The sequence below is a fragment of the Melospiza georgiana genome, chromosome 1, assembly GCF_028018845.1.
Source record: "Melospiza georgiana isolate bMelGeo1 chromosome 1, bMelGeo1.pri, whole genome shotgun sequence".
In the NCBI taxonomy this organism is placed as follows: Eukaryota; Metazoa; Chordata; class Aves; order Passeriformes; family Passerellidae; genus Melospiza; species Melospiza georgiana.
In genome coordinates this window covers 80,083,235-80,104,453 of record NC_080430.1, presented here as the reverse complement: position 1 = coordinate 80,104,453, position 21,219 = coordinate 80,083,235, and the positions used below count along the sequence as shown (strand labels likewise).

Sequence of the window (21,219 nt, the reverse complement as noted above, 5' to 3'; positions counted from 1 at the left end):
ATGGTGGTCATTTTCAAGAATCAAAATTTTCAAGGATCTTCATTTGGGACATGCTTGCTGCAGAGAGCATTATTTTCAGCTGGCAGCTGCTCAAGCTAGCTCAAACCTGTACCTGTCAGTGGAAGTGAAAATAACTGAAGACCTACTGGGGTTCAGCCTCTAAATAGTGGTCAATAGTTGTAGGCAAACTTTGGTCCTGGGTCCCTCATTCACGTGGTGAATGCCGTGATTACGGGGTTAAGGAGGGGCATAGGTAAAGAAAGAGACTGAGCAGTGAAAGCAGGACCCCAGGCTCACTGGGACAGAGGGTGCATCCCCTTTATTTTTTTCCATAATTTAGTCCCTTGGTGGGGGTGGGAAAGATGTCTGTACTCTTTTTAAATGTTAGCATATAGGTGATAACACAGAGTGGATTTAACACTGTATGAATTTGCATCTCAATGACTTTTTGCACTTTGCTTCACTCGGGAGACATTTCACTGACATCCACTTTCATTTAGTACCAGGCGGGATTATCCCCGCAGCAATATCCAGCACAATCAAGGAGATGCTTAGGTGTTGTGGTTCACATGCTGGTCTTCTTGCAGGTACAGATGGTTGTAATTTTAAAATACTTTTTAAGGCTTGCTTTGTGTCTGCCACACCTTTAGAGTCTGCACTGGATGGTTCAGAGCTGTGTTTCAGGCTGGGACAGGGACGAGACCAGAATCTGTGTGAAGTGGAGCATATGGGGCTGTTTCTAAAAAAAGGTTGTAGGGAAGCCCACATGTGTTATCAGCAGGAGGAATGTTTTTAAATCAGATCTGGGGGAAAAGGGACTTTGTAGCATTGCTGCCTGGGTGATGACCCCAGTGATTGCTCTGCTTTTGCATCATTGCCTGGCTCAGCTGTTATCACAATGATCTAGGCAGCTTTTTAACAGGGAGATATGAGATTCAGCATCCCAAAGAGTGAATTTATTCCATTAAAGTAGTTGAAACTCTACTGGAAGACGACAGTCAATTAGTAAGTGTAAATATTTGCTAATATACCATAATGGTAGTCTCTGAGCCTCTTCCCCATCTCCTGCTCCAGTACCTTGGGATAGCTGGCTCTGATGCCAATTGAGACACAGAGATTTCACAGTGTACCTCCAAGCAATGACAGTGCATGTTTCCTTTCTTAGTTTGGGAGCACATTTCTTCTACTTTTTAAAGGTTCTTTGGCATATGCATTCTGTATCCAACTATATCCAAGGTCAAAAGATTGTTGTGGAAGGAAATATAAATTGTGGTGTGTTACTACTATCAATGAAATAGCAAAATCTTGAAAAATACAGAAGACACAACAAATAAAATTAGGCTCACTGTACCTGGGCTTTGCAGGAAAACAAATAAAGGCTTAATTAGGGATTACAAATTGGGATACATGTATGGTTTCAATATAAATCTCCAATCCGACTGACTTGCAAAAGCCCTCCCAAAGAATTTGGCTGTAACTGCACATAAACAATAATCAGGGCAATATTTATGGAGTAATCTAGAAGGCTATATGTTTGTCAGATAATGAACTAATGTCCACAGCCTGCCCTAAATACCTAAAAACCTGATAACTCTGTCATGAAGGTAGAGATTAGATTGCTCAGCTGTGATCTGTGGAAGTTAATCCCTTTATTGCTGTTCCCATAAAATTTCAGTCAATAAAGCAGTGTTTCAGTAACATCACATTACCATTTTGCAGGGCTTTGTGATAACCTTTCAACAGTATTTGCAAATTGTTACTCTTTTTGAAAGCTGAAGTCAGAAAGATCTCTGCTGACCATAATATCTCAGTTTTGCCCAAGATGTGTGGATATTTGACTGTTGGGCTCTGCCTGGGGCTTGCATCTGTGGTAGCAGATAATATACTGAGAGGCAGGTACTTCTTAGTTGTATGTAATGTTACTTTATATTCAGCCTGCTATGAGCAATCATATGGATTTTTACTGATTTGTATTCACAGTTTTAGTGTGTGAAAAAAAAAAAACCAGCCTATATCTACCTGTGCAAAATGGAAAATTAGAATGATTCATCTCCCTTGAAGAAGTTCTTACATTAAACATTTGTTTGACAGTTCTTTGAAAAAAGTCACTGTCTCCTATTTTCAAATAGTAGAAAACACAGAAATATTTTTCTTAACCTTTCATTAATCATGAATTAAATATTTCCTTTAATACTAAAAGTGTAATTTTTTCTCTATTCATAGAGGTTTTTCTTTTGAATATAACAATATCTGTGTCTCCTTCTGTTTTCATAGACAAAGTTTGCTTTGAAGTACAGTGAAAGATTTTGTGTATTCTTAGTTAAGACTCCCACATAAAGGCTATATAAATACTGATATGGTTATACACATGGTCAACTTCTTTTAAATAACTGAGCAGTTATTGCTTGTCATGCTTGAAAGCTGGGAGCAGAGGCTACAGATATGCCCCTTTCTTCTCCCATTTTTTTATGCATCATGTCACAGGCCACATGTAAGCTTTTGGTCAGAAGTCTGTATTTGTTTCTTTTGTCTTATGGAGTGGTCTTGCTGTGCTTCAGGCTCTGTGTCTCCCATCCTGCTGAGTTGGGAGTGCAGGGCTTTGGGCAGGCAATCCCTGTGGAAGCTGCAGAGCTGGGTGGGACTCTGTGTGTGGGAGCTGTTCCTGCTTCTGAGGCAGCCAGGTGTGGGTGCCCACATCCCTGTGGGTGAGGGAAGCACATGCTCCTGGCCCCTGGTACCTTCAGCTCTCTACAAAGGCCAATGTCCAAGGGAAACTGGCCATGAGGGTAACAGGCTGTGAGGTGTAGGGAGGAGATGCAGTTGCCTGCATCAACCTTCTCACTGACTCCAGGCTTCTTTTGATTTCTCCAACTTTAATAAAAAGGTGGTTCAGAGCCTTTGCTAAAGTGATGGTGGACTTTGTGTTAACCAGGGGTGGATGCCATGATTGACAGCTAAATTTAGTTAATTCCCAGCCTGAATATAAATATGTCTTTTTTCTACTTCCACTCTTTCGCAAGCCACAGAGGATTGTGGTTGTATGCTAGCCCTCCAGTGTCCTGCTACTTCTTGTTATTCTGACCCCTTCCTCCTTGCTGAACTGTAACCAGGGTTAGAGGTGTTTGCAGGACTGTTTGTAGGGGGTGTGTCAGAAGGCATTTGCTCACTGAAATTCTGCAGGGCTGGGCAGGATGAAAGCTCAGTGGCAGTGGTGCTCTGCAGCACCAGTACATTCAGCTGGCAGCATCTTACCCAACCTCACGTGGTCTCCTTTTCAGGAAGGAACCAGAATCAATTTTTCCTCTGCACTCTGTTGATTCTCTCAGTGGTGAGTACTGGGCTTTGTGTAATCAAACCCTTTCTCTTTTCTGTTACAGAGCTCCAACATGGGAGGCAAACTGAGCAAGAAGAAGAAGGGATACAGTGTCAATGATGAAAAAGCTAAAGACAAAGACAAGAAGGCTGAAGGAGCAGCAACTGAGGAAGGGGAGACTCCAAAGGAGGCTGAGGATGCCCAGAAAACCACAGAGACCACAGAAGTGAAGGAGAACAACAAGGAGGAGAAGGGAGAAAAGGATACTCAGGTCACTGCCAATAAGACGGAAGAAAAAGAAGGGGAGAAGGAGAAAACAGTGACCCAGGAAGAAACCCAGAAAACAGAACCCGAGAAGTCAGAGGCCGTTGTCGATGCAAAAGTAGAGCCTCAGAAGAACACCGAGCAGGCACCCAAGCAAGAGGAGCCGACTGCTGCCTCTGCTCCTGCTGCCAGTAGCGAAGCGCCCAAACCCTCTGAGCCTAGCACCGATGCAAAAGCTTCCCAGCCTTCAGAAGCCACAGCTCCCAGTAAAGCAGATGACAAGAGCAAAGAGGAAGGGGAAGCCAAAAAGACTGAGGCTCCCGCAACGCCTGCAGCCCAAGAAACTAAAAGTGAAGTGGCCCCAGCTTCAGACTCAAAACCTAGCAGCAACGAGGCTGCGCCCTCTTCCAAGGAGCCCGCGGCAACAGCAGCACCTAGTTCCACTGCTAAGGCCTCGGACCCTGCAGCCCCTCCAGAGGAAGCGAAACCTTCTGAAGTTCCAGCCACTAATTCGGATCAAACCATAGCAGTGCAAGATTAAATTGGACAGCCTGTTGAAACAACCACTTAAAACAACCTGTGTCTTTTTTTTATTTTTTCAGCTATACTAACTCGTTTCAGATCTGAAATAGCAAAGATGTATTGCCCAGAAAAGAAGGAGAAAAAAAAAAAAACAAAAGAGAAAAAGTGAAAAGGATGTCCCATCAAGTTGGGAGGGAGGGAGGGGGGAGAATCCAAATAGTATTTTTGTGGGGAAATATCTAATATACTTTCTGCCAACTTGACACAAGTCCTGGATTAAAATAAATAAATAAATAAATGGATGTCTGAAAGTACAGCACATCTTTTGTATCTGAACTGCTGTAAATGCACTCCACCAGTGTATCAAAATCTTCTTTTTGTTCTGTAATGGGGTTTGGGAGTGATGCGTTTGATTCTGCCCACTAGGTTTGTGCCAAGGCAATCAGATCTTTATGAAAGCAGTATTTTCTGTGGTTTTTTTTTATTTACAGCCTTTCTTATTTTGATATTTTTTTTATGCAGTGGATGAATGCCAACTTTCAGACAAAACCCACTTAGCTGTCCACATATTTCTCAATGCCAATCCTCCAATTCTTCCTCTCCAAATATTTTTTGGGAGTAAAAAGCATTCTCATCCTACTTAGCCTACCTAGATTTCTCATGACGAGTTAATGCATGTCCGTGGTTGGGTGCACCTGTAGTTCTGTTTATTGGTCAGTGGAAATGAAAAAGTCTGCGTTCATTGCAGTTCCAGTTTCTCTTCCATTCTGTGTCACAGACACCAACACACACTCATTGGAAAACAAATGAAAAAACAAAATGTACAATGGATGCATTGAAATTATATGTAATTGTATAAATGGTGCAACAGTAATAAAAGTTAAATAATTTAAAAAATATAAAAGTGTAAAGACTGATTAAATCTTCACTTTCACCCCTTGAGAACTAGGCAAAGGAGGTTCTTACACCTAGAGAAGAAGTATTATGTCTGGGGCTGTTTACTTTCCTATAAACAGTCACTCTCCCACAGCCACAAGTGTTCTTAAGTGAGGTTGGAAGAACTGGTCAATGGACAGCACATCTCACAAATGTTTTATCCCAGTCAAAATAGAAAAGGCTTCTGCCTGCCTTAACATGTGAAAAAGCTCTCTTGCTATTTTGAAGAGCCACAGGCATGCTGACTGAGTTTTAATTGGGACTAAGACAGTGGATTTGATAAACTGATCTTTTATAATGAGGCAATTAAATTTAATCCTAGTCCTATTAAAGTATTTCTAGTGCTGATACACTTTGTTCTTTTCCTCATTACTATTGCGTAGGGCATAAACTGCTGCCACAAAAAGCCAGTCCTGTGTATTTCAAATGTGGATGAGCTTGTGTAGCTGAGTAGAGTTTAGCCCAGCATAAACATTTTTCACTACTTTTGCCTACTTGCTTCATTATTATTCAACAGAACAGCTGAGTAATTGCACTTTCTGCTGAGTGGTGTCATTGGTGGATATGGACAATGATTTCAGGGCAGAGCCCAGGATTCACAAAACCAGTTAAAGCAGCATATTTGGCCTGCCTAATAGTAAAGTTTTAGGTAGAGCAGAAGTTCTGAAAGAAGTGGGCAGTGGTAAACAGAAACACAGCTGGTACACATACCAAAGGGATGAGCAGGCTTGTATTTAGTAAATAAGGAAAATGGAGTTTTAAAATGGTATAAATTATTTCAAATACTTTCTCTCCATGCAGCGAGGATGATTCACTCTACAGACTTGCATAATGCTAATCCTATTTTTTTTTTCAGAAATACAAACTTCCCATACCACGCTGGCAATGTTGTTATGCAGCTGTGCCCCTGGGAGAAGCTTACTGGAACAGGCAGGAATAGTTCAGTTTGGTTTAGATCAGGTCATTCACCTCCATGAATTCTTGCACCACCATGAAGCTTTTGCATCCTTAATGTGATGCTGAATGCAGTCTCTGCTTTAATTCTTTGAGGTAATTAAAAATTCCCCTGTGCTCCACAGCTGTATCCAAACCCAGCAGCCTCTGCAGCTGTGGACAGCAAAGTCTCACCACACGTGCTCTTGCTCTCACAACCTGCTTGCTGATGGCACTTCTGTCCCAACAAGGTCAATACTCCAAAGAAATGTTGGAAATCTTCACATATTCACATGGGGGGAAATCAATAGCATATAGTCAAAGAAATATGCACTTGTGTTTGGGAAATTGAGAGTCAGCACAGCCAAAGATCAGTGCACTTCAAACTCTTCAGTACTCTCAACAAATAAAAAAGGAAAATTGCTGTATGAAGTTTTAAATATTTGTATTAATAGAGAGGCCTGCAAAATTGGCTTTTTTGCATAGTTGCTAAATTTCTTAGTGTACAGCTGATGGTTAAAAGGCATTCTGGCCCAGGCCACTTCTCTAAAATGCTGTTATTCTATACCTGCATACACAAGGAAAGAAAGAACCTCTGTTCAAAGAGCTTATGAACTAAACATATATGGCTAATAGAAATGTGATGCGTATTGCTTGCCTGAAGAGCCATGAGAAGAGGTGAGAGCCTGGAGGCTTGCTTTTCTTCAGTCCAGATTATATTTTTTCTGCAATATAATCACTCTTTAATGACAGTAAAAGTATCCTGAAGGTGCAGAGCTAACAGGCATGTTAATGCTCTGAGCGTAAGCACATTGCAGATAACCTCAAAGGACCCAACCCTTTTGTGAAAGTGTGCCAAAGGAATAGAGAAATTCAACCCTGGGAAAGAACCTTTGCTATTGTTTAGAGCCCCCACAGAGACATGTTTGCAAGATCTCCCTTGTTTTGCCCTGGAAACTGTCAAGAATCTCATGCTTTCCTTTCAACAATAGGAAGGTCAGTGCCATTGACTTTGCTCATACTTTGCTTGCACTTGTACAGCAAAGAGAAGCTCAGATGCCTTTAAATGTACAGCAACTTTTCTCTTTTCTTTTCTTTTCTTTTCTTTTCTTTTCTTTTCTTTTCTTTTCTTTTCTTTTCTTTTCTTTTCTTTTCTTTTCTTTTCTTTTCTTTTCTTTTCTTTTCTTTTCTTTTCTGCTACTATTTTAATGGTGAATTTTGGGAATGGAAAAACCCTCAAGTAATGTTAAATTATTCATAATGAAAAGGCTTCCTAGAAGCAATGCTTACCACTTGCCCTGTAGCTGGTTCTGTACACTTCTGTGCCTGTACAGGATAAGATACTTCTCTCCTTGAAGAAACAGTACAACAAAACATTGCAGGATGTGTTGGTGTCCTATGTGACAGCATTTCCAGGCACAGGTCTGTGTGGCTGCCAGTGTCTGAACAGTCAGTGACTTCTGAATTTCTCCTGGCACTTCCTCTGTCCCAGCATTGAGCTAGGAGGTCTGTCTGGTCTCTGTCTCACCTGACCATTGCCTTTTCCAGATCACCATGAACTCCAGCTTCATGTAAGTGTACTGATCACTACATCACATTTCTGTGAATTTATCCTTATTTAACCAAATAGGGAAGTGTCTCAAAAAAAAAGTCTCAGATTTGTTGCCACTGCTGCAAGAAAGCATTTTCTTACAACATATTTCTTTAGTACATCTTCTGCTATGCTTTCATTGTTGGGTCATTGCACATAATTCATAGTATTTAAAGTTATTTTTCAAGATTTTTGAGATGCTAATCATGTGGTTTGCTCTTTTTATTCAACAATACATATTTTCTTTCTGCATTAAACTCTTGACCTTTATCTTGACTGCAATTTAGTGTACTTTCTGCCTCTCATTTAATTATTTATATATATTAAATTTTTACATCCTGTTTTATATTTAACCTCACCACCACATTTCATGCAACATGAATTCATATCAGCTGTTAAGTGGTCAGATTTAGAAATCATGGCACTGCAGCCATGGGAAAAACATAGCCAGCAAAAGGAACAGCAATGCACCAGTGGTTTCCTTCACTGCTATGAAAAAGTGTCTCCTCCAGGATGGGCAGAGCTTTGCTTGCTGCATTTATCATGGTGGGGTCAAGATCTGACTACAGAGTTCAGTAAGCAGAAGGGTTTTTTTGCTTCTTTTTGTTGTTTGTTGGCAAAGAGAGGAAAGGAGTGGATGTTTTGAAACATGGCCACAGGAGTTGGGACACAGAACACATGACACAATCTTTTTGTTTCCTGGAGACAACACTATTGTGTGTTAGCTGGCCACCACAGGGCTACCAAGCCCTTTCAACTTGGATTCTTGTCTCTATTTTTGTTATTTTTCTCTCATTTTTGTTCATTTACACAATAAATATTAATTACAGCTCTTACTCTTATGGTTGTTTAAACGTATTGTCTCTATCTTTAGCTTGTCTTCCTTCCACAATTTAGGTCTGACATCTCTTTGAGCCTCCTATTGTATCAGGAGGTTAACTGAACTTCTTGACATTTTAGCTTGATCAAGATGATTTTTTTTGAGACTGTTCAGTCAGGTGAGATAAAGATTTGATGGAGTTACAAGTTTGTTTCACTTGCTAAGCAAAAATTCAAAGGCTTTACAGGATATTCCTGCTGAGGTTAGAGTGAAGTCTTCCTCCAAATCCTATCAGTCTGTTTTTGGTCATGTCATCAGGTTGCTGCAAAATACATAACTTGCTAAATGTCTCTGCTCGTTCAGCTGGCCAGTAATTTTAGATCAACACTTGGTAAAGTTTGACATTCAGTCTCTCTTGGGAATCAAACAAATTGTACTGAGCTCAATTCAAGGACAATTTTAGAAAAAGAACTGTTCACATTAGGAGATAAAAAAGTATTAGAATATTTTTTTAAAAAATTATTCAGTTCCATACTATTCAGAAACAAGGGCCGCCCCTAGCTCTTCCTTTCACTTTGGGGATGAGGCAAATCTCATAGCAGCAAGACTGTAAGTTTCCTAGCCACAAAATTGTCTCTAAAACTTTACAGTTAGTACTTTAAGCCTTAAACTTGAATAGCAGAGGTTTAATCAGAGGTGTGCACACCCCTGAGAAGCAGGGCTACTAGAGGTACCCAGTGTGGCAGGAGGACAGCTGCTGGTCTTTTGTTCTGTCTATTCCAGTGGCTCTCATTTAGCACCTATTTTCCCCATCCTTGTTTTATTGGCTTTCTACCAGTGATTGGTTTATTATATCTTAATGAGAACAGTGTGCAGTAATGACAGACCCTACTGGTGCTCCACAAATCATATTTTTCTAAATTTGAGTTTTTGCATTGGGTTCTGGCGTTACTTGCAGGATTCTCGACTGAGGTGGCAAAAACTTCTGTCTTTACCAAGTAGAATATTAATTGATCTGGTGGAAAGGAGAAGCTGAAAAAATAATTATGTTATTGGAAGTTGGTCCATGCCTGAAAGAGCAAAGCCTTTATTCTACAACAGTGCAGGGTTCTGCAATGGCTCACTGTAAGCTAAAAGACCCTATGGAGATTTCAAAAGATATCACATGTCAGTATGCTGAATACATTGTTGGTTTAAGCTCTGCTGCTCTGTCCAATTATCTGAACTTTTTCAGCTGCACTTAATTTTATTTTATTTTGTAAATAAAAGACAGCATTCCTAAGCTGGCATTCTTTTTCAAAAAACAAACAACAGTATCTCATAATGACTGCATTGCAAAAGAAAATTTCAATCCCATTAAAACTTGAGTAACATTTCCCAGTTAAAGAAGGTCTAAAACTACCTAGAAATATTTTCCACCATTTTATCTAGAATAAATTTTGAATAGCTTTCTGATAGCCAGTTTTCCAAGGACATAGTAATAAAACCATACTTTTATAATATGAGAGTTGACCAATGGTAAATGGACAGTCTAAAGGGGTCTGGCCACACACTGCCTGCCATGTCTAAGTAAAGAAAACCTGAAACATGGGAGGGGAGATCATCAGCTGACAAAATTGGTGATTTAGGTCCATTCAACTGTATGAAAATAATTTTATTTCAGTTATTCCATACAGAATATAAAACACAGCAGGAGCAATAGAATGTCACATTATATTATGTAGAACTGAATGGTCAGATATGAATGAATTAAATTTAACCTTAGTGATAAGCTTATAACAGACAGATTTGAATTTGAATTGAAGAAGTATATGAATAATAATTATGAAAATAATTCAAGTTCTGAAATGACACATTTAAAAGATTTATTTAGGACTTTAGGTAGTCAGTTTTTATGAATGATTCAGAATGTTTCTGGTAGTCATAGGGGACAATATAAGGATTAGCGTATTTCTGCATATGAACATGGAGATTAAATGAAGATAAAAATTATTGCTTACAGGGAGAAGAGGTTTACACTTCCTGGTAAGTGTTAAATTTAAACTGGTGTGTCATGCTGCACTTATCTTGAGCCTGAATTTTGCCTTTCACTGTATCTTGGTGTTCTCGCTTAGCTGTATCGCACACATGTTGGACCAAACTATTCACTACACTGCCACGTTTTCTAGCCATACCTGACCCAATTTTATATCCATTTTTTCTTGTTTAATCTGCCAGGACCAAGATGCCTACATTCATGGAGATGTAAACGGGTGATGCCCCAAACTATCAGATGAACTTTTAACATTCAGACCACGTCAGTGGTACTGAGTTCCATCTGTGCTCGTCACCTCTGGCTTTGATGTGCCCATACCAATGGCAGGCACTGGGGAAAGATTTCAGAGGGTTTTAATGTGTGTTATTTTCCTCTCTTCCAAGAGCTCCAAAAGTAAAAGTGGCTGATATATTCTAGCATGCTGAGCTGAAGGGTGTTTCTCTCAGCTGAGAGTTTGAAAACTTGGAAAAAAGCTATTCAGTTCCTTGGTCAAGATGAGCAGAGAATGGAAGAGTTTGAAAGCCTGAGAACTGGTATAAACATTACAGTGACATTTAACTTCATAGTAAAACTAAGTTTACGAAGACACAAGCTATGTCCTGAGAAGAGCAGCACCTCAGGAATGGGGTCTCATACACAATTGTAGAGGGGGAAGCTGAGTATAAAAATGTAGCTACCACAAGAACAAATATCACTTTTAGGCAAAAAGAAAACTGATAATGATGGGAGGGACATCTAGATTGGCAGAAAAGAACTTCCACTGTTACAATCATTTTTAGAGAAGAGATCATATTTGAAATGTGTTTAAGGAGATTTTTTTGTGTGATATTTATATTCCTGAATGGATTCCTGAACTGATTTTAGATGGCAAATGCAATAAAATGTGCTTTGGTGTTGTCCTTAAAATTTTTCAGCATCATAAGAAAAACTTTTCTAAAACAGGATATAGGAGTGTAAAAAGAAATGGACTGTGATGTCAGTGAAGTTCAAATTCATGTCTAGCACCCCGAATACATGCAGTGTTTCCAGTAAAGATGAAAGGATGGGATGGAAGCTGTGGCAACAATTCTACACAGTGACCTGAGCCAATATTCAGTGAATTTCCTGTTTTAGTGATGGTGCCATGAGATCTGTCAGATCCAATGGTACTATTAATCAGATCCAATTGCAGTCAATTCAAGTCATAGTGCTTCATCATAGATATGGATTTTTGAAGGGAGCAATTTTTATGTGAATGGCTGTTTTCATTGATTTTATACCTTGCTGTCCAGTTTTAAAATCCCAGAATTAGTTTGATGACATTGAAAGTAAGAATCAATCTGTCTGTGGCTAGTCAGTGACAGGGTACGTGTAGCTAGAGAAGCTGACTGAAAAGACATTACAAGGTCAGATAATCATTTGGGAAGGAGTCAGTCACCAGGGGAAGTCAGCAGAAGTTTTCAATCAGTGTGAAAGGCAAGGCTAATGATTTTTCAGATCAACTCTTTAAATGAGTGTGGAGGCAATACATGAGCTGGCAGTCCGGTCTAGATAGCATGTGTTGCAGGTTAGCCACACTGTGCAAGAAGAAAGCAAAGGGCTTTTCCTGCATGAGAAGGCACAGAGAAAGTCACACACTGCTCTTAATTTCCCTTTCATTCCAGTTCTCCCATTGATATTTACTTCCTCTTTCAGGCTAACCTCTCCATCAAGGATCTCTTTCTTTTCTCCAGTACATGCTTTAGTTAATAGGCCAGATTTTCCTAAAGTGGCCAAAGCACTAATTTAAAAGGAGCATGAGACATATCACATGCCTTCCAGAGAGCCCCTGTGCTTCTGGAAAGATTTCATGTACAGCCTTGTCTTTTGAACCATGTACAAAACAAAAATGTACCAGCTCACCTGATGGTACCTGTAGCCATCACCTGCTTTACCCTGGTACCACATAGATTTTCTCCCCTGTTTTATCACTATGAAGATAGAGAGAGATGTATAGTGTTCTAGGATTTTTGTTAAAAAACAATGGTCCTATTGACCCAATAAGGCCATTTTATGAGCAGCTTCTCTTGTGTGCTGCCAGGCCTGGAGTGACCATGAGGGTAAGAAGAGCTGCCCACTATCAGCTCACCAGGGCTTCCTGACTGTCTGCCCTCCAGCCGCTCTTCCTTCCTCCTGGGATGGAGCTGCGCCAGTCTCCAGCTGAAGAGACTTGGCTTGGAGGGCAGTAAATTATCTGGGAAGGCTGTGGGACCACCTTGAGGGAGCTTAAGGATGGCAAGAAGAACCCTTTGACAGGATTTACATGGATATGGTTGTTTCTCCCTTAGGGCAGAGGAATGGAAAGCCCTAAAAGACTTTGAAAGTCAAAGTCTTTCAAGTTTTCTATGGTTCTGTGATCACCAAATGCGGTCCCAGTAAGTACTGTTTTCCTTCATCTGAATTAGAGTTAGACTGTATCTGCTCTCATGGAATAATAATTCATTCTACATTGCCTTCAGCAGGACTAAGGGCAGTACAAGGTATTCTTACATGCATTTTTGAAGTGCTGTCTGAGTGCCTGCAATGAAATATTTCTCAATTTTACTTCACTTCCCTCCCCCCACCTCCTCTTACATGGTTTCATTCCAGCCATTCTTTTCTTCACCAGGCCATCAATAGGCAAAACTGTTTACTTTTTTTCTGTGTACATCAATCACTCCTCAAATGAGAAGCAGCAGCATGTGTTTTGGTCACAAGTCTCCTCACACATTCTTCCCTTCATGTCTCAGCCTGCTATAGGCAAGGACAATGTTGCTATTTCAACTGGGCAAAATCATCACTTGTTATAAATCCCCATGGGGATATGAATATGTCCAGCAGTAGTGAGAATTTTCTAATCTTTGTGTGCTTTATTTAAAAGTACAATTCACAATGGATCTCTGATGAAAAGTGCCAGTAACCCTGCAAACTCTTAGACTGCTGCCTGTGCAGAACTGGGTGAGGCTTTCTTTTAAGAAGTACTTCTGTTGATTTGGCAGAATTGGACCAGCAAATTGCAGTGATGAACTGGATAAAAATGACCTGGAAAATCCCTGCCTCATGTACAGTGCTGACTGCTGAGCAATCATTGCTGTTCTGTGCTTTTTTCCTTTGTGCTGGCCTGTGCATAAATAAACTAGCACTGAGTTAATTCAGAGCTGGGATAGGCGCAGTGGAAACCACAAAATTTTAAATTCCCTCTTTTATCCTGAAGAGAAAATTATTTTCTAAGCCTTTTATTTTTGTTGTGGGGAGGCAGCAACAAGATTAGAAACTGAAGCTAAGTCAGACTCTCTTGAGTCCTCCTGCATCTCCACAGATCCACGTTTGGGCACAAGAAGCTGCTCATAAGTGACTCAGCCATGTGCGTCAGAGTAATTGGGACCATTTAAAACCCAGGAACTAACAATTTTGAGGATTGTCTCAAATTCTTTCTAGTTGAAAACTTCATGGGTTCTTCTCTTCTCTGAACTTTGTTTTGACTTCTGGCATCTATCAACATCAAAGCTTCAGAGCAAAATATCTGCAGAAAATTCTGGATTTTATATCAAGGTTTTTGAAAATCACCACAGATTTCATGTGTCTCTCATGCTTCCCATCTTAGTTTGTCAAAATTATTCCAAATTTCAGTGAACTTATGGACCAGACTACACATTCAACTTCTCATTACATTAGTCAGGAAAATTATGCTGTCAGGAAAATTATGCTGTTAAAATAATCATTAAAGCTATTAGAAGGGAATTTTTAAAAAAGGAAAAATTTATTCAACAGGCAAACCTGCGTGTAGGCAAGATGCATCTTTTCCATAAGAAAAACTGGAATTGCTGAACAATCAGCCATGCCCTTCCACAGAGTTTGGACTGTTTATTCACGGGTGGTTCCCAAGGATTCCTCTCACCTGGTATCTGAAGCAGTGGATGGCTTACACTGTTACCACGTAGGTTTTCTCCACTATTTTATCACTGTGCAGATACAGGTGGGTGTGAAGTGCTTTCATTCTTGTGTGTCCCTATTTGTAACACTCCCATGAAGTCCCTAATCTTTATTGAACAGCTTTATCTTTTACAAACAAGAAACATGAGTTTCTCACAGAGTGTACAATTGGAATAGTTGTGAGAAGTTACTGAATAACTAAGGGGAGAACCATGTTCCTTGAGCCATTGTATCAAAGCTAAACATGGTTAATGAAGAGAAGATAGCTCCTTTTTCTCTTCCTGATGTGGTTAACAGAGATCTAAGAGAGATGAAATAACACTGTGGTTTAATTATTTTTCCCCCTCTGGAAAATTTCAATATTTCTAGTTCTCACAATTTTCTTTTAGGGAAGTGTTCCAAGCTTCTCCTATGTGTAAAGGATTTGGTATCACAATGACTGCAATGGCTCATAATGCTCATTATCTGCGCTAACTGTTCAGAAGTGGTGCTATTTCTATTCATTCAATGAATGGAATTATAGAACACGTCCTTTGGCATACTCATGGACTACAGGGTATGTTTCATGTGTTGATTTCTCTGTGGAAGAAAAATGGCATTGTGTGTATACCCATTACTTATAGCTGTTGCAGTGGGCCCAGTCATTTTGTACAGTGAAGTAAATCCACATGCTATGGCTGGCAACCCAGACAATCACAGATATCCCCACTCTATCATGACTTTATGTTTAAGGAGATAATTTTCTGCCTTGGGACAAAGACAAAACAATTTTTCAAAACTTTCTCCCCTTGATTTGCTTAGTTTTACAACAACTGCCTAAGAGTATAATCAGAACAGCTCCCAAGGGGTGCTGGAGGTTTGAAGCAGACAGTGGAAAGTTAGAGAGAGAAAATATTTTCATTAATATTGATTTCTTATTGTGCAGAACTTAGCAGCTGCTTTACTAATACATATTATTTTTAAGACATCAGCTCTATTTTTGAGATTTTAGAGCCTGAAGTATTTTGTAGATGTTCTCAAATCTATTCTTTACTCTTAATGAAGAGAAAAATAACACAGAAGGTTAAAAAAATGGTCTCGCTCTAAAACAAAGCTTGAAATCAGTCACACCTAATTTGTGCTTCAGCTGCCTAGCAGTAATCCAGTAGGTAAAGAAGTAGTGTGCCTTACAGGATGACAACCTAATTCACTTGGGTTTTGGAAAATCAAGCTGAAACCAGCATAGCCTTGTCCTGGAGAAGATAGCTATGCTTCTCATTATTATCTGCTGTTCTGGAATCAGGCATGCTCTAGTTATTCATGTAGCCCACTTTTCCTCTCACCTCCCGTGCCTCTCAGAGTCCAGGAGACTGGCAGCCAAATATTCTACTCTGACTAGGCAGTGCCATCTGAGGGGAAAAAAGGTGATGGGGCTGCTCTGCTGTGCCATTGGTATAGCTGCTGATAAAACAGGGGGAGAAATAATGCTGGTGAGATGCAAAGCTTAAGGGCTTATGATTTCATGTATTTGTAATAATACCATTATCTGAAAGTATAGAGATTTATTAAACCTCTGTGTACAATGCTGTTCCAACTGGGTATTTTGGTAAGCTGCCTTTATGTAGATATCTGTACAACATAAGCTCATGCTCCACTAAGACAGAAAATGTTTCAGATTATCCTGGGACAATGAAGAGTCGTTATGTGAATTACAGAAGTATAAATTACTGTCTACTGGTTTAACTAGTCTGTGAGAGGAGTAAGTCCAGGGAAGCACAAGGGAAACAGTCAGTGAGAGGATTTAAAAGCACCACCTAAACATAAGAGGTCAGGAAAGCATGAAGGGTGGAGGCTTCCTCTGCTTTCTCCTATTCATTTTCTCTCTTTATTTATAGACTCAGCAGTTTTTGGCATTTCTCTCCTTGCAATAGTTCTATGATCTTCTGCAGGTGGACAGTGCTGACATATTGTAAGTATAGAGTCTCTGTTGTGGACTTTTGCTTTATTCTTTAGCTCTCCTGACCATTGTTTCTTTTAAAGAATCCACCAAGTATGATCTCAACAATTATCCATGCTTTTCCTCTTACATACCAGCATCCCACTTCCCCCTGCTGCAGGGTCTACAGTGGTAATCTGATTTATTTGCTTTAAAGGCTTTCTTATTTCTCTCTGGTTTTGGTTTTTTGTTTGTTCGATTGGTTGTTTTTTTAACTACTTTGAAATCTTGACAGGAGGAATTTAACTGCCTTCTCTTTGGGGAACAAGGTTCCAAATTAATCTGTTGTTTTTGTTATTGAGTAAAAGAAGTGACTGCACTTGTTTGTTTCAATGAACTCTCTACTTTATCTGTGTTTATCCTACTAAGTACTGCTTCACATGTTAAAAAAACATAGAAAGAAAAGAGAATTTATTTCCTAATCTTGTTCTGAATGCAAGTGAGGGAATTTTTGCTTTGACTAGTAATGACTGAAGAACAAGGTCCTTGCAGAACAAGGCATTGGCTTGTGCAAAACACTGCAAGAATTAGTTCCACCATCTCTGATTTTAGTGTGGCAGAGGACAAGTTCAAAGTTGTATGAACAGCTGATTTTCCAAGTTACCATTTTCTCTCATTTTCTCTTCAATTTGGAAGAGTCACTGCTATAAATAACAGGCAGGCAGAGAAGTCGGAGGAGGAAAAATGTTTGAAGGAGATGACTGACAATGATTTAAATTTTTCTCTTTACAGGACAAACACGGTTTGAATCCTTGCTGTGGTGAAAGGCCAATCCAAACCCCGTACAGTGACTACTCAGGCACAGAAAGAGAGTTGTAAATTCCCTTGGAGAAAGTTCCGTCCTTTCATCTTTCACATACAGCTTGCTGTGTAAATACTGTAAATACAGACTTTCTTTCTTTCTTTCTTTCTTTCTTTCTTTCTTTCTTTCTTTCTTTCTTTCTTTCTTTCTTTCTTTCTTTCTTTCTTTCTTTCTTTCTTTCTTTCTTTCTTTCTTTCTTTCTTTCTTTCTTTCTTTCTTTCTTTCTTTCTTTCTTCTTTCTTTTCTTTCTTTCTTCTTTCTTTCCTTTCCTTTCCTTTCCTTTCCTTTCCTTTCCTTTCCTTTCCTTTCCTTTCCTTTCCTTTCCTTTCCTTTCCTTTCCTTTCCTTTCCTTTCCTTTCCTTTCCTTTCCTTTCCTTTCCTTTCCTTTCCTTTCCTTTCCTTTCCTTTCCTTTCCTTTCCTTTCCTTTCCTTTCCTTTCCTTTCCTTTCCTTTCCTTTCCTTTCCTTTCCTTTCCTTTCCTTTCCTTTCCTTTCCTTTCCTTTCCTTTCCTTTCCTTTCCTTTCCTTTCCTTTCCTTTCCTTTCCTTTCCTTTCCTTTCCTTATTAAATTTCATATTCAGCTGCATTGTCCAGCTGCATTGGACCAGTACATCTTATTAGATGTCAGAAATTCATTTGCTTAAGACTTCTTAAGATTTGAGCCTCAATTTTTATACTTAATGAAGCTGCAACAAAATTAACACAGTTGCCAGAAAACAGAGCTCTCCTCTGCTGAATTTAGCTTAGCTTGTCACATTGTATACAAAGTACATTTGTTTAACTGCAAGGCTATTTTAGAAGGAATTTATTAGTGTTGCTAAGTTGCTTCAAACAGGCAAGCCAAGTGAAAGTGCCATATGTACTCGTACTTACTAATTAACAGAACAGTCATACTGCAAATCTCCAAGTCTGAGCTACACCATGATTAATGGTGAGCCCCCATTTTAGATTACTGTCTGATGCATTGTGCTCTTGGAAAGTTCATTTCTGAAAGTTGAGTTTTGTATTCTGGTACTGGTCGTATACATAACAAAGAAGTATTTTCAATAAAGGATGGTATTGAAAAGTGAATTTCTGTTTTTACTAGCAAAAGGTAGCAGGGAGAAGTAAGTGTAGAAGGCTATATCATGTGAAATACCGTAGAACGTCTCAACAGAAAAAACCAAATTTTTCTGCTATGGAAAACTGAAAAGTTAGAAATTTGGTTTTTATCTGAACTGAAAATGTTTCTATTTTAAAATTTCCAGCAAAATATAAACTTATGAAAGTTGTAATTCTGTAAAACTAAATTATTTTGTTAACTATTTAAACCATTAGAAGATTGTGATTATGTACAATAATGTAAGTTTGCATTCTGTTTATAGATGTATATGGTATTTGTAATGAATATCCTGAATATTTGTATAAAGATACTTAGGTAACCTCAAAATTATAAAGCTGCAATGACATTTATCAGACCTAAAATTATATATTAGATCTGAAATAACTTACTTTTATTTTTCCCATAGGATGAAAGGAATGGTTTAAATGCCTCAGTTTTGACCAGAGCGTATTTAAAGCAGTGCTGAAAAAAACTCCTCTGACCTTTCAGGGAGGCCTTAACATTTTTTCATTTTTCTGCTGAGAGGAGACAGTGTAAAAAAGCTAAAGAACACATGTCAGAGCAAGCACTGAAGTTTGGCAGAAGTGCTGAACTTCACACACACAATACCTCCCAGGAATCGGCTGGGAGCCCACTGAAGTCAATGGGAATTTTTGACTGGCTGCAATGTGCTTTGGATCTGATCCAAAAAGGCTCTGTTCAGCAAAATACTTAGGTGGATTTTACTTCAGGCATGAGCTTAATGAGACTTTAGCAGGTACTTAAAAGTCATGCACACTTGCAATTTTTTTGAATGCAGGCTCAATTTTTTTTAATTTATTAAGATCTCTACCATGTGATTTGCTGCAAAGTAGTAGTAAGAGAAATCTTGAAGCAGTGTTCTTTAGTTGTCTAAATACACAGAGAAAACAAAGTTCAAGGGAGATGCTGGGCTACACTTCTCAAAGGAACCACAAAAAAGTAAACTATTTCAGAATGGGAAGTGAGCAAAAGCAGACATTATAACCATGGGATTTTCCAAGTTTTTAAATATGAGGCCAAATTTGCTCTGTGGTAGGACTGAAAGATCAAAGCAAAGAAGGTATAAATTGGTATACCAATCACACAGATTAAAGGTTTGATTCATCGTGTATCTGCTCCAGAAGGGGAAAACAATGCGAAACAGCATTTAATAAAAATTTTGGCCTCTGGATTGCAGTCACTGCCATGCCAAAGCCTGCTTCGCCTGCAGTAGATCTATTTGCAAGTGAGAAATGGATTATAGTTTTTATTTTAAAACTAGGAGTAGGAGAACTGCTTAAATACCTATAGAAATTAAAATGAAGCTAAAAATGCAGCCTTGTGGATTTTAGCAGCTAGGAGCTATTGAAATAAGATTGAAATTTTCAAAGAGAACATTTCCTTTCTGACATTAAAGAAAATATAGACTTGGGCTCTGTGGGGAGAAAAGTAGGTATGAAGTTGGTAATAAGTCGAGTTGGAATAGAATTCAATTCCCAGATCTGGATCTAGGCAGGCTTCAGAATTCAAACCTCATGGTGTCAGCTGAAATCTGAAGTTTAACAACACAACACTTGAGTAAGGATTTGAATTCAGTGGTAGAATTGATATTCTGAAGGGCTATTTTTTGTTAATTATTAGCAAGTGTGATCTTTTCATGTCCCTCAATAAATTGGGACTCCTAAGTCAGTATATTTTTTTGTGGTTTTAGTTCAGCTGTTTTACAGTGATTTGGTTCTGTGGACCTGTTTTACTGTTCTGATGCAGACATGTTTAATACATAGTGAAAACATGATCACAAATATATACTAGGTTTTCTTGACACCACATTAGAGGGCTCTGTAAGTGTAGTCACCACACTAGCATCCTGCTCTTCTAGTAACCAAAATATTTGTGCAATTTTATCACAGCACTCAAGATGAATCACTGGCCACCCTCGGGGGATGCTTCCATCAGATCCATTGTCATTTTCTGGAATGAGAGTCCTGCAGTGTGAAACCTGAGAAACAATAAACCCCTAATAAGGGTAATCGGAAAGCTCAGCCCTTGCAGGACCACATTCTGAGGTCAGGTGACTCATGTAAAAGAAATCCAGGCAGTCATGAGACAAAGTTTTTGTAGCCACATCAGCTTTCCAGCATTTGCTGCAGTTCCCAAGTCTGACTTGTGCTCATTGTGCTCTTTGTCAGATTTATTAATGCATTGTTCTGGGTTTTAAATTACAGCCCTTAGCAATCATGTTCATACAGATCTGTGGCGGGCAGCAGAGAAGTCAGAAGCAGAAATAAGCACACACAGAGTCTCTGCTCTCTGCAGGATACTGCTTGTTTAAGACAACTCTTAAGATTGTTCAGTTTTAAGATTGAAACTTTCTATGAAGTTATCAAGTTTCTCCCTTCCATTTTCCATTTCACAAGCCTGTACTGCAGTTCTGGCTTATGTCTTCTATCCCCAGGAAGCAACCTGCCAGACCACTGTGAGGATGAGACATTCCTCCAGGCTGGGTTTGCTTCCTTGCTTTCTTTTACCTCAAATCATTTCCAAATCAGGAATTTTAATCAAGTACATTAAATGAGATTTCATTTAGGAAGACCACTGGATTTTAGTTCATACTTGTGAATTTAACCATGGCAGCTTAAGACATGACGGGCTTCACACACCCACACTTTCTCTCTGCTCTGTCCTTTGTCCTTTTCTCATGCTTATGGTAGCAAGTGAAGCATGACTGTGTTACTCTAAATCACAGTCCTGTGTTTTTAAATTGTTTAGGAAGTGTTGTGTACAGTATGAGACTGGGAAAGCCCAGGAATGGATTCAGAACTCCCCTGGTGTTCCCCTTCTGGGGAATCACAGTGACTTACACTGCTGCAGATGAATCACCACTGCTCGATGCTCAGAAACATTTGAATTATACTTATTTAAAGAGTCTGAATAAAACTAAGGATATCCATAGTTCCTCCAGGAAAATACTAAAACTACTAAAAAATAACCAATACA

At 39.1% G+C, this 21,219-nt stretch overlaps 1 protein-coding gene across 2 annotated transcripts in view; it reads left to right on the top strand.

Moving 5' to 3' along the window:
* Positions 1-5,003, top strand: part of BASP1 (brain abundant membrane attached signal protein 1) — a 51,342-nt gene extending 46,339 nt beyond the window's left edge. For both annotated transcript variants that reach the window (XM_058031637.1, XM_058031645.1), the window contains exon 2: positions 3,378-5,003. In XM_058031637.1, the coding sequence (XP_057887620.1) occupies positions 3,387-4,118 (732 nt within the window). In that variant the 5' untranslated portion in view covers positions 3,378-3,386 and the 3' untranslated portion in view covers positions 4,119-5,003. The remainder of the gene's footprint in view (positions 1-3,377) is intronic.
* Positions 5,004-21,219: the final 16,216 nt, after the last annotated feature.